General features: G+C 37.1%; 2 protein-coding genes across 2 annotated transcripts; one reads left to right on the top strand and one right to left on the bottom strand.

Moving 5' to 3' along the window:
* Positions 1-965: 965 nt before the first annotated feature.
* On the bottom strand, positions 966-5516 carry LOC126598723 (serine/arginine-rich splicing factor SC35-like). Its single transcript, XM_050265089.1, has 9 exons — positions 5209-5516; positions 5036-5114; positions 4549-4628; positions 4367-4433; positions 3601-3672; positions 3196-3423; positions 2917-3097; positions 2202-2817; positions 966-2074 (listed from the first exon to the last, which is right to left on the bottom strand). The coding sequence occupies exons 1-8, from the start codon at positions 5282-5284 to the stop codon at positions 2812-2814; spliced, it is 789 nt and encodes a 262-aa protein (XP_050121046.1). The 5' UTR covers positions 5285-5516; the 3' UTR covers positions 966-2074; positions 2202-2811.
* Positions 5517-6439: 923 nt separating this feature from the next.
* Positions 6440-7348, top strand: LOC126598726 (3'-5' exonuclease-like). The gene has a single exon (XM_050265091.1). The coding sequence runs from the start codon at positions 6557-6559 to the stop codon at positions 7190-7192; it is 636 nt and encodes a 211-aa protein (XP_050121048.1). The 5' UTR covers positions 6440-6556; the 3' UTR covers positions 7193-7348.
* Positions 7349-14408: the final 7060 nt, after the last annotated feature.

The raw sequence follows: 14408 nt of genomic DNA, 5'->3' as shown, positions 1-14408 counted from the left end.
ATAATTGCATGCAGGAATGCTCCAAAGAGCCATCTGATGTGGGAGTTTCTGCACTTGCTATTGTCAGGATCATCAAGCACAAAGTTCAGTGAATAACGTTGCCGTTATTAGCCGGAAGATTTCCGTTCGGCTTAATGTTTATGTTGCTCACTAAACGGGCGGTTTGGGACAGCTCAGACATAAGAACCCAAATTCGTAAAGCTTTTGACCTCTCTATGCTTTTCAACTTGCCCCGTTTATGTCTCTCAACTTCGAATTCGTAAAGCTTTCAGTTGACCTCTCTAAGCTACTCAACTCGCACCGTTTATATCTCTCAACTTCTTTAACATTTTCCGCTTCCCATTTCCTAGACAAAGTTCACTTTTAGGCTGCTCGACGACTGAGGAAGACGACTTGAACTACATCGTCCCCTTCTGTGGACGGTAAAAAAAAAAAAAAAATGTAATCGGAACCATGGACCCACCCCGAACCGACCCATTTGAAACGGGTCAGGTTAGGTCCGATTCTAAAACTCAAGCTCTCTACCCGGTCCAGCCCGCCCCATTACATTTTAAAACGGATAAGGTTCAGTTCCTCCAAATTTGGGCCCGGGTAATTTCGACCGTATGGGAAGACAATAAAAGAAGGCAAAACAAGCATACCGTGGGCCAAGAAAACAAAGGAACGGGGCAGAGAAGGTGCAAGTGAGCAGTGGAGGAAATTAGAGAAGATGAAAACTGATATAATGTAGTGCCTCAGATTACACACCTGTTCCGAGTCCGGTTCAAGATGTAAGAAAATTAGAACTTCATATCGAAAACGTTTAGTCAAGGACAACACAAGAATACACGTTTAGTCTATATCGCGGAAACAATGATTTAGTGATGCAGCATTCCCCTATATTCTTAAGTTCTCACCTATCCATGCTTAAGAACACAACACAAGAATACAAGTTTTCAAGCATGAAAATAAAACAGTCTACAACGTAAACGAAGAAAAGGGACTCAATGTTTATTGTGAAAAGAAAAACAGGTAAAGATTCTCAACAACCTACATGTGTAGCACAAGAAAAGCAAAAGGATGTGATAATTCGACAAAGGATCATTATATACAAGTGATCTTCACAAGAGCACCCCATTGTTAATTGTTAAATGCAATTATTGGCACGTAAATCTTTCATTTTATCAATCAGGCATACCAGAATGCAAAGTAATCTTTCGGTAATCAGGACGTGCGAGATAGATTGCCAAGCAGCCATTCTCAGTGCCCCAACTGGTCATAGCGCCAAGCAGCCATTATCAGTGCCCCAACTGGTCATAGCCTACCGATCATATAATGGCAGCAACTGCAAGCTGCAGGTGGTTATTCGCTAGAACTTCAGTTTGTCCCGAACCCACACATGACTATGATACAACATAACACAGACCAGCTACCACTTCACAGCTAGAGCCAAGAAAGTGTGATACAAGATATATATAAATTCAGCAGCAAAGGTTATACAATTGAAAACAGGTTGGGACTAGATACAGTAGCCTTAAACCCTACGGGATTATGGAATTTCCATAGTCCCAAGGGACTGAGGTCGTTAATAAGGAATGGATCGCACAATGTTCAACAAAATGGATTGGAAATGCACCATATGAGCAATACAAAGGCACGTGAGAGGGGTTTCCAAATCCCTACAAGGAAAGAGTCATTTACAAATCTCTTTTACATGCCTTTGTAATGCTAATATGGTGCATTTCTAATCCCTCCTATTATCTAATATTTTGTAATTCATCCCTTACTAACTTGACATCAATCCCTTGGGAACTGAAAATCACTCATCCAAAACATAGCATAAAGAAATTAACCATAAACCTGTTTACCGTGTCTCATTAATGTGACTGCAAAGTTGAGCCCAACATACAAGGTTCCCTAGTTAGTATCCACACTTCAGATTGGGTATTCGCATCACGGTTACTCAATGACAGGTCCTACTCATGTGCATCATCAGGCTACAGGGAAACACCAGTTCAACTTCTACCATCACAGCAACTACAAACCCTTTCAGGTTCTTAAGGAACATGTCTGTCCAGCTCACATGCAGCATCAGCTACAGGTAAACACCCAGTTACAGCCATAACAACAACTAAAACCCCTTTAACCGACTATCAGGTCAAGCATAGAAATCCTAATTATATAACACTATCAGAAACAAATAGCCAAGCCATATTTCTTACCAACATATATCACGTATGGAGAAAATCAGCTTAACCTACTGGCCCTGCAACCAGCTCACTGCAAAAACAATCATACTTCTAAAACCAGCATCACAACCACGACGTCCATCTACAAACTAGAAACAGCATCAACGGCTGCGAATCAACATCCTCTTATCCTGGCCTCAATCACTCTTTTCACAAACAACTATAAAACCCAAGAAATAGTTCCTGAAGAATCAGTCTTCCTATAAACTGAACTAGACAACTTAAGACCACAGACTCATATATCAGTAATAATGCTACAAAGAAGATAAAAGCGAATAGTAAACTGCACAAGAACAAAAATGAAGGGAAAGACACTACGAAACTTACAACAGACTATCCTATGTAAATAAAACCAATGTACAAACTACAAGCCCACAAGTTGCCAGATTATCCCAGCTAAATAAAGAAAATTCACAAGGTGCAGCATTTATATATTAGAGTACTAAATAAACCCGTCCTATTGAAACTAGCACTTAAAAACTCCAAAAGAAACAAGCATGATGATCAGGGGTCCCCGACATTAGCAGGGCTGCAACAAGTACACAACACGGGGTGCTTCCATGGTAGTTTCCATACAACAATATCAATCCTGTAAAATAAGGTCAAAAGTTACCATATCAATACTCTTCTCCCATGCAAGTGAAAGTAATAATTTCAGAAGCAATCAAAACTATAGACATCAACTCACATCAACATCTGAATTTCGAGGGGATGGGCTTTGAGAATCAGCAGGACGATGGCGTAGTGAAGCACTTCGAGAGGTTGGGGATTGTCCATCACGACTACGTCTATCAGGGCTGGCACTGCGGCTCCTGCTTAGTGGGGAAGGGCTCTTACGAGGACTAGGGCTACGCCTAGCAGGGGAGGCACTGCAATGCAGATTAGTATACGTTAAAGATAATCAAAAGGAAGAAATAGCATACAACTATAAATTCAACATAAAAAGGATATTAGCTTGGATTAAAACCTATCAATAGAACGACTTCGATGTGGACTCCGATACGGACTCAGACTCCGCCTTTCATCATCATAGCGCCCCCTTCCCCTGCCCCTGTAGTAATCAGGACTGGCACTGCGGCTCCTGCTTCGTCGGCGATAGTCTCTATCCCTCCCATGGTATCTGTCACGGTCATACCTGTCCCAACTCCTACTGCGACTTCTCCTGTAGCCACGGTCTCTGAAGTCATCTCGGTACCTGGAAGATTTTAAATAGTAAGTTTCAGGCATTCATTTGAATATCATCAAAAGTTTGTAAAGAAAACTGGAATAATTATCAAAATCTTGGCATGGTGTAGCAAATTGAGTTCAGGATCCTTGAAATCATATGACAGAAAACTATCCATCAAAAAGAAAGACCAAGAGGAGAACTAACCTTCTCCGAGGACTGCGACTTCTTGACCTGTGCCTTGATTTTGGTAGAGCTTCAGAAATCCTTCCTTTATGACTGAAATAAAGGCAAAAGCAAAAAGAAAGTTAATGGAAGCCACAAAATACAAAATTAGATTTTCAATATTCAATTCCATTATCAATGCAGCTGAAATACCAAGTTAATAACACACTACGCAAATTTGCCCCCTTCAGTTTTGGCTCAAAGGCATTTCAGGCATAAAACCAAAGCTATGGTTTTGTGAGATCCTTGCATGATTCCCCAACGAAACCGTTTGAGACTAATAAACAAGCTTTGGTTACACAACCAAAACCCCTTCTAACCAAAACAAGGGTTTTCAGTTTAGTATTCAGTGTTGTACAATAAAAAGAGATTGACCTGCTGCATATAGAATTGATACCATATACCATAGTATAGAATTGAAAAAAGATACTGCAATCTGTTGACAAGCACCGATACCAAAAAAGACAGGTAAAATAACATCAACAGGGTCGCATTAGTATCAATACATTTCCAGGTATAGAATACACCAATTGAACAAAACAGACAATAGATCAACCTCAATAAGGATTTAATATTTAAGAGTAACATATGCAGTAGTTAAGAATAATTTTCAAACAAATAGTATTAAAAGCATATGGGAAGGCCTAATACAAGTTCATAGTTCCCTCGAGGTAAATAAAGTACCAAAAAAAAAAAATTCAGCCACCAAGAATCCACAATAAGAAACATCAATAACTGACAAACTTACATCCTCTCTGCATTTGGCCCATATTTTGCAAACTGAACAGTTATCTCGCGGCCATCAACAACTCTTCCTGCATAAGTATTTAGAATTGTCAAGACACTTGATAAGCAGTGACAATTAAAAAAGGTAGCAAAAACACATAAATATTAACAGCAATAGTAATGATAATAATCAAATTTGCATACCATCAAGCCTTTCAACTGCTTTCTGAGCCTCATCTGCATATTTGTATCGTACAAAAGCAAAGCCCCTCGACTCCCCAGTCCTAAACCACAGGAGGGAAATAAACATCTAAAATTCAGAAACAATTTGTGTTAACCATATACAACAACAAAATTAAGGGGGAAAGGACATAAATTCAAATGTGCACTTCCTACAATTAACTAGGCCTCCACTTCAAGAGAAGCTAATTGCTCCCCCGAACACTGTAAACAGGTGATCATAAGCGTCGAATTCCCATATCTTCTCAGCAATCATAAAAATAAGAAAAACAATTAATGTTTAGATACAATCACAAACAAAACCTTCATAACTTATCGTAACACCGATTTTCTCAAATGGTTTTCCTAACATACATATCGTTTTCAAACAAATCAAAGATACTTAATTTCTCAGGAACCAAACAGAATTAATGGAGCATTAAAAAAAAAAAACATCTTTATCGAAACGAACCTTCGGTCCCTGGGGACGAAGACGTCAACAACCTTGCCGTACTTATCGAAAAGTGGAAACAGATCATCAGCACTCGTACCTGTTCATAGCAACAAATCAATCAATCAACAAATTACCAGCACTAAAGCCTGCCAAAAACAAATTAGAGAGAGAGAGAGAGCGAGCGAGCTTACGGAAGGTGATGTTGAGGACGAGGAGAGAGTAGGTGTCGGTGATGTCCGCAGGGCCAGACCTACCGAAGTGAGACATGGTTCTTGCACTGAGAGAGAGAGAGAGAGATTGGGAAATTGGGAATTTGGAATTAGGGTTAGGGTTTGTGGATGGTAGAATTTGGAGGGTAGAAAGATCGAACCTTCGTGAAGTATCCTTGAGATTCTGCACTCGAGTGGAGCCTGGACGCCTATTTCGGGGGCGGGGGCGTTGGCGATTGGATCATCCAATTTGGGTATTTTGGCCCGTTTGGAAAAGTACTTCAGAAATTTTAAAAATTGCTCCTTTTAAAGGGATAATTTTGCTCCTATTTTAATAGTTTTTATCATCTTACCATTTTAATGTGTAAAAAAAAGAGTTCGATACATACGCTTCCTTTTTTAATATAAAAGAATAAATAACAAATTTCTTTTGAAATTTTGATTAAAGGGCTTTGGCTCCAAATCTTATTATTTTTATTTTTTAAATTACATGTCATTACTTTAAAAGCGTGGGAATTCAATGGATTGGGGAAAATAAATTTTCTAGATTGTGGGTAATTAGTTTCAAGGTGAAGATGCGTTTAAACTAATAACATGTACTTTAAAGAATAATTGGCAATTGATCAAAACCTCTTAATTAAATCTTAAAAAGAAACCAAAATGTTTTGATCTAGAAAGCATTGAAAAAAATGTAAGGATTCTAATTTCTATTAAAAAAGCTCTATTGCCTTTTTACAAAAAAAAAATAACGATATTCATAAAAAATAACTTTAAGAATACATTAAAAACATATGTGTATACGAATTTAACATAATTGTAAAAGCAAAAACACCAATATTTTAATTTCGGTCATATTTTTCTTTTGAGGTAAAACCATCACAAGGGAATCTCGAATTTGTTGTTAATGTTTATATCTCTTAACTTGAGTGTTTATATTTTCCTTCTTCTCATTTTAAAGCCATAACTAGATTATTGAACCCCAAAAAATTCTAAAGGTAGCAATAATCTTTGTTGGCTCCTAATTTTTAATCTTGTCAAAATAAACTCAACCTAAATCTTTTTATTTTATTTTTCATAAAATTCAAATCTGTTTACTTCTATTATCCTCCGATCAAAACTACAAAGTAAAAGGAAAAAAAAAAAAAAAAACCTTCAACACTAAGGAAAGAAGCGAAAGGTACGTCAGTTAATCGCCCCTATAAAACCTCACTTTTACCGCTGTCTATCATTCATCGTCAGACCTCTTGCGTCTTTGCCGTAATCTTCATAAAGTTCCCAAACCGTTCAAAACTTCTCCACACCATCTTCTTCTTCTTTCCAAACCCTAGCCATGTCTATCAGCATCACAGACTACGAGTTGGGCTACGACACGCACAGCATCTACAGAGTAGATTTCTTCGATGACTACATCGAAACCGTAGTCACGCACACTCCATCCAAGGTCAAGTACTGGATCAACAAAACCCGATACCTACACCGTTACCGCCTTCACAAACTCATCGTTGGCCTCGATGTTGAGTGGCGTCCCAGTTTCACTCGCGGTGTGAACAACCCGGTCGCAACCCTACAATTGTGTGTTGGCCACCGCTGCCTCATATTTCAGTTGCTTCATACCCCGGGAATCCCCAGGTGTCTTTTCAACTTTCTGGCGGATCCGGACTTTACCTTCGTCGGCGTTGGGATCAATGACGATGTTCGAAAGCTTTGCCTTGAGTATGACCTTGCGGTAGCAAAGTATGTCGATCTTAGGGAATTGGAGGCGAGAAGGTATGGCTGGAGTGTGCAGCGGAGAATAGGGCTAAAGGACATGGCAGCAGATGTTCTAGGGCAGGAATTTCAAAAGCCAAAGACTGTTACAATGAGTCACTGGGATAAGCCGTCCCTTTCACTTGAGCAAATCAAGTATGCTTGCATCGATGCTTTTGTTTCTTTTGAAATTGGGAGGGCTTTGGGCGCAGCGAATTAAAGCGGTTGGATTATGTTCAAGGTTTTTTTTCCTGTTTTTTCTTGTTATGGATGAACAATTACCAATAAGCTTAATGCATATGTTATGCGTGTTTAATTTAAATTTGTATGTCCTTTTGAATTATTCTATATGGCAAGTTCGGGAACTTTTGTGTTATTTCCAAATCTTAGGTCTCACCTATGTTTCTGAATTTGGTATTCAAACATGCGCTCTTGCACCCAATATCATTCGATGAATCCAAGTAGATTGAGAATATTGGATGAACAATACACATAATTCGTCCGTTGGGTTTTACTGCAGAGAGAGAAAGGGATCTCTTGAAGAAAAGAGAGAGAGAAAGTTTAATTGGGCTTTACTGCTGAGAGAGAAAGGGATCTCTAAAAGAGAAGAGAGAGAGAAAGTTCAAAGAAAAATGGAGGAAAAGAAAGGCATAAATGCTTTACAGCCTAGGGCCACTAAACAAATGATGGTTGATTGGGACTAGCATTGGAAAAAGGCTGTGGAACATGAGAGGTATGTCGGTTTAATTGAATAAAATAGGGCTTTTCTTTCGAGTTTGGTCCATTTTGTGACCCACTATTTTGTTAAAAAAAACAAACTAGATCCACTATTCTTTGTATAAAATTAGAAAAAGAAAAGTTAAAAAATTATACACATATATTCATATTTTATAATATATATTATAAATTTATGTAAATCCGTCTAGATCGCCTAGGTGCCCCTTAAGCCCCACTTAAGCACTAAGTTCTAGCCCGCTGCATGATTAGAGTCTAACGTTTTTTAAAACCTTTGTATTTAGAAGTTGCTTTTCTATATATACTGCTACCATTCATTCAGGCTTTCAGTATTCTGCATTTTCTACATTGGCCACCTGTAATTGATTGAATATGAATCGATCAGAGAAGGACTTACGTCTTTCTTCCTGAAATTGAATGGTCTTTGTATGCTTGGCCTCAAGTATTCGAGGAGTTGGTTGATAGATGTTTATTGTTGCACTATCGTGAACCTTTGAACTTGTTTTTTTTTTTTTTTTTTATAAATAATGTGGTGTTTTTCATCAAAATGTGAAGCTGTGATTCTATTTTAGCCGGGGTCGATTTTCATAAAGTATTTCAAGTGAGTCGTTATTAGCGGTACAAAAATTCATCGAGCATTCCTCTCACTTTATATTTTTACTTGCAAGGAATGCAATTTTGACTCTTCTATAGTGCCAATTACAGTTTCTTAGTAAAAATCATCCTATTATCATCAACACTCAACATATATAACATACCAAAACAATAATGGGTTTACTAATGTTTTCTGCTAATGGGTGTTGCCCCTACAACAATATTGGTATAGGAAAAAGGGAAATAATAAGGCTTCTTTTAAGCTCTGCTCTTTGTATCTACATAAAATATTACTTTATTTACAGTTTAATGGGTCTTTCTTTACTCCTTTGTACCAATTCTTCATTTCACATATAAACCCATTTCATCACCTCAGCTAACTTTAGTTTTGCTAGCGCGATAGGAGTCTTTGACCTTTCAGCAGTGAATAATGAATAAATTGTAAGTTTTTACTAATAATTTTAAGAAATTGAGCCATCTACAGTTGGCAAGAAGGGAAATTTCGAGTTAATTTGGCGGGGTTTTTGGTTTTTGTTTTGTGAACGGGTAATTTTTTTTCACTTGTACCAAACCGCAAGTGCTCCTACCTTAATGAAACTAATGAATATTTTTTTTAACAAACGATATTATCTATACTAGAGAAGATGAGTGAGCTAAATTTCACAATGAACTATCAATAATGTGGTTCAAATTCACCTTTGACGATAATCGAACCTAAGACCTCTCATTTACAAATGAAGAAGAATACTACTACACCGTAATACTAAGTGACTACTAATGAGGTTTATTAAAACACAAAGGATGATGACAAAGGGTAAATTGATAAAGAAAATAGTGTAGAAGGTAAAATTAAATTTTGTATAGAGTATATAGGGCATTATGGAACAATCAAGCCAATAACCAAAGGAAATTTTTATAGCCATCCTAGAAAAGTCATTTTAATCTTCGTTTTTAAGAAAACACGAGGCAAAATATACAGAGAGAAGTGCATGATAGTTAGTATTTTACAAGTGACATTAACAACTCTTTCTTTTTATTAGAGAAAGACTATGTAAAATATAAAAAATATTATATTAATTTCGGCAATTGCTTCTCTTTGAATATGTGTAGATTATTCTACCGTTAATAGAAGTTAGGATTTTATTTTCTCTTTTAGCCTAAACTAGAAATTAAACCTGCGCGATGCCGCGGGTTTTAAAACTGTGTTGAATGTGTAAACTATAGTAAAATCTATTCTCATTCATAATCAAAATACAAAACCAAACGTAATTGTCTTGAGCGATCCGTCTTCCCATTATATCAACAACCAATTACAAAATAAAGCATATATCTCATTATTCAAACAAATCAAAATTATTGGCCTTACCCTCTCAGCCAGAACCCAAATCTCATAAGCATGACATAATGCTGGCAAAGCCCATGCCATGTCCCAATTCTGAGCCCCAGTTTGGGGTTGAGGTGATTTAAAAAAAAGTTCCTATGAAAAAAAGCTTGGAGTGTTTTTGGTGTTTGGTAAACTTAAAAAAAATGGCTTATTTTGGAAGCTGCTGTGAGAATAAGCTGAAATCAAAGGAAAAAGCTGAAGCTGCCATTTGTAGCTTTGGAAAACTGGTTTTTTTTCAAAGCACACAGAACTACAGTGCTCCTTTAATGAAAAGACCCACTATCAGACTGCTTTTTTTCCAAAAACACTTTTACAAAAAAGTTTAACAAACACTCTGCTGATTTATTTCACAGCCGCTTATTCTCACAGCACAGCCGCTTATTCTCACAGCAGTTTTTTTTCAAAGCACAGCAATACCAAACCAGCCCTGAAACTCCTGAATAAAAGTAAAAGCACTGCATATAGAGCCACTGAAGCCGCACGTTGCCGCAGTGGGCTTGCCCTCTGTAACGAATCTACCCACTTCTCTCAGCTGGTAGCAGTTAAAGCTGTCAGATATAGGAGAGACAACTTACTTCAAGTTCAAGGCAGGCTACCCCGGTACACGATTTCTCACCAGCCAAACATATATAAAACCTATTTTGTCGTCAACCAAACATAACCTAAAACAACCCAAATTATTCAAGTGTTAAAAGATTTGAACAGTTGCTAGTACTGATCCTTGAACTTATCCTTAAACCAAAGTAAGATTTAACTCTTATTAATAAGACAACTCTAACTTCAATTTTTCCCCATATGTTTAAATAAATTGCTTACCTTAAGCACAAAGGACTTTGGAGCCCGGAAACAAAAGCCTCAAAATCCAAAAAAATAGTCTCCTGAAATCCTGTAACGAAAAAAAATGATTGCTTATTATTAGAATTTAATAGAATTTAATCAGTGCAATCCGAAAAATATATTACTCTTCTTCAATGAATTCTTAAAAGAGGAGAGAGAAAAAATGTATTCAATAGAATGCATTAAATTGATATCAGATGATGCGCACACATGTATACTTTTAGTGGCCAAATTTAAAATCTAATTTTAGTACCAAATTGAACTGTAATATAATAAAAAACTAAAGAAAACTATAAATTCAAACTTTGAATTGAATAACTCAGAAGTTTAATCTAAAACTAAATTCTGAATTCAAAACTGTATGACAAATAATTTAAAATGCCTCAGAACACTATCGTGATCCAATTCTATATGAAAAATGGCAGAAAGTATTCTATGCCATTCTCAAAAATAGAAGATCATGCTATTGCTAAGAATGATAAAAATATGACCGGACGTTTTTAATGGTATGCGTGCTTTATTGCCTTACAATTTGCCATTCACACTTATGAACAAATTGCATCAATGTCTAGTTAAGATAGTTCTCACGCTTATTAAACCATAAGGATCAAGTATGATTAAAATACATGAGAATATTGTGCTTGTATAAGAGAACCATGAACCAAACATTATTTGGAAAAGTGTCCAACTTGACTAAAGGATGTTTATTCTAATTTTGGCACTTGATTCCATTGGAACGGCATATATAGAAATAAAAGAGAAAGTCCATAACTCATGGAAATAGCAGAGTAATCGGCTTCTTCCGTCGCAGACGATGTTGCCGCGACAACTTCGGCAACCTCTTGCACCACTACGGCTTTCCATCGTCAATCACCGTCTTTGGCGAGTCTGTCGCGACCTCGTCGGTCACAAACCGCACAGAGCTTCAGCGTGGGAACATCGAGGCACAGGGGTTGTCCACATCCACCTCGTCGGACGAAATCGAGTCGTTGGGGCTAAAATGGGTGGTGCCCCATCGCCAAATCAGCCTCTCGATCTGTTGAGTCATGTCGAGATCGAACTCGGAGTGACGTAATGGACCAAGCTGCGACGCGAGGTGTGAGATATCGGGTTGTTGTGGTGGTAATTGGAAGCGTAGTTAGCAGACAGGTGCGGTGTTGAGGACCTCTTTTTCCGTCGGGTTGTGGTGGTGGTATTGGGGACGAAGAAGGCCAAAATCCTTCACCTCCAGATCCTCTTTTTCATTTTTAAAGTTTTTAATTATTAAAAAATGGTTTTTTAAATAACTATTCCTTTTTATTAATTTTTATTTACTTGATGAAAAGTTGGCAACCACATCAGCACCTCATATTTGCCACTTCATCACTTAACGGATTTTCTAATGAATGTATGAAATTGAAATGTTGTATGAGGTTGTAATAAATCTCAAACCTGTGGGGTACTATGTAATTTACCCAAAAAGTTATCTCTATTATCTCTTCACGTCTACTTGGATTGTGGGTGATGGTTTTCAAGTTTCTTTTTGGCCAGATAATTGGTTGGGCATGTCCTTAATTTTCTATATGACATCCATAATGCTCTTGCTCATATGGTTAGAGCCTAGTAAGAGACTTTATATGCAGTTTTGATTGGGAATTACTGTCGGATTTCACTACTAATTTTCCTAAAGTTGCTGCTTTAATTACAACTAATCCTCTTACATTGTAGACATTTTAGACTCTTTATGTTAGTCTGGCTCTCTTTGGTATTCTCAGAGCTAAAGAGACTTATTCTCACTTGCTAAACTTTGATATCCAAGTGGTTGGGGGAGAGTTATTTGGTCTCATCGAATACAAACAAGGTAAAGCCTAACTAATTGGAAAGTCTTACATGGTTGTCTCCTCATTAATATGGTGCTCCAACATATGAGAGTTTCGATGGTTTCTCATTGCTTGTTTTGTAATTCAGTTGTTAAGTCTCTCACATATTTTTTGGAAGGGGTGTGATATCCACACACCCCATTTTACTTCTCACACATCTTTTTAATTTTTGGCCGTTGGATCGGATGAATTGAAGAAGATCAACGGACATAAATTATCAAGGGGTGTGTGGATAGCACACCCCTTTTTGGAATGTTCTTGGACTATGGGTCTTTGGTTTTGGTTGTTGGAGCTTTTATGTCGTCCCTCTCTAGTGGTACAATCAGTGTTATAGGTTTTTTCGGAAATTTTTATTGCTATTTTTTGCTGGTTCTACTAAAAAACTTTTGATTATATAGTAGATTGTACTTTTATATGGGGCATTTGGTTTCTTCATATCAAATCCAGTTCGAGGGCAAGCCTGCTTCCCTTGATTATGCAAAGTGCTAGCTAGCGGCTTGATTTCGTGACTCTCATGTTTTTTAAGTGGTTGTTCCTCTAGTCCGTAATCGACTTTCAATTCCATCTTTTTGTTCCGATTACCCTTGCATAAATGTATTTATGATCTTTTAGTTTGAATAGCCCAACTGTTGTTGCAAAATGTGCCTATAGATGGAGCAACTAATTTCTTTCTTACTTATTGGTTGGGCTCCTCTTTCTTTATGTGAGGCATTTTGTTCTTAAACCCGGGTTGAAAACCCCAATAAGATTTTTTGTTCTTTTTGCTTTTTTTATTTTTTATTTTTTGGTTTTGCTGCAGAATTTTCAATTCGTTGTCCAAGAATGAATATTAAACCGGCTTTAATTTTTTTTTTTTTAAATATTCCATTACAAAAATATAGTAGAGCAAAGAGATGGGAAATGATGCGTAGTCAACAGAGACAAGTGGGGCATCGAGGACTGTGGAGCCGGTGAGGTTGCTGTTGATGGACTTGTTGGAGACAGACTATCAGAAGAGGATGGGGGCGGCAACAGAAGATTCTTGTTGCATACAAGCACAGAGCATATGAGGATGGAGTATAGGAGGATATGGGGTTACTGGGGATGGGTGAATGCGGTTGGGGATGGGGAAGACATGGGTTTTAGGGTTTTTTTAAAAAATATTTTTTTTAATTAATTATTTTTAAATTCATAAAAAATTATTTTTTGCCACGTGGCATAAATGTGGTTGCCACGTCAGCTCTTAACGGAACAATGGATGAAAAATCTAACAGAGGTATTATTTTGAAATAAAATAGTACGTGAGGTATGAAAGTGAAATGTTTTAAAGATGTTATATGAGGTTGTAATAGATCTCAAACCTGAGGGGGTACTATGTAATTTACCCTAACTTTTTAAAAACCCAGCCACAATGATGATATTTAAAAGTGAAAAGAGAAATCAAACATCTATGCAAGAAGCAAGCACACATGAAAATACCACTAGAGAGGAAGAATACACCATATCCCAACAATGCTTTAAAATCAATGAACGATATAGAACCACCAAATCTTTTAACCCTAAGCCACCAAGAGGCTTTAGATGACAACAAACATGTCAAGAAATTAGAAGAGTACCGCGAGTGTCTGAATCACTTGACCAGAAAAAATTCATTATCCAGCATTAGACTTGATTTAAAAGAAGACGGGGCCAAGCGATACTTGAAAACTATATATTAGAATGCTTTGGATGAAAGACGTGATAAATTGTAACTAACCCACTTGAGAAAGCATAACCTTCCAAGTCGAGAGTTTACATGTTACTTTATCTTCAATGCCCTCAAAGTAACTTCGCTTAGGCCAACCTTGAAAGATGGAAACACCCAAATATTTGAATGGGAAAGAACCCACTCCAATACCCAGAAGATTTCGCATAGATCTCTGCCTTGGTTGAACATATTTTACCAAAGAAAACCAAAGATTTTGATTTGTTGATTACCTGACCTGAGTTAAACTCATATTCCTTAATAAATCTCATAATGCGCCTCAGATCAGCACGGGTACCACACA

Source organism: Malus sylvestris, chromosome 14, assembly GCF_916048215.2.
Source record: "Malus sylvestris chromosome 14, drMalSylv7.2, whole genome shotgun sequence".
NCBI classification, from domain to species: Eukaryota; Viridiplantae; Streptophyta; class Magnoliopsida; order Rosales; family Rosaceae; genus Malus; species Malus sylvestris.
This window is presented reverse-complemented; position numbering and strand designations above follow the sequence as displayed.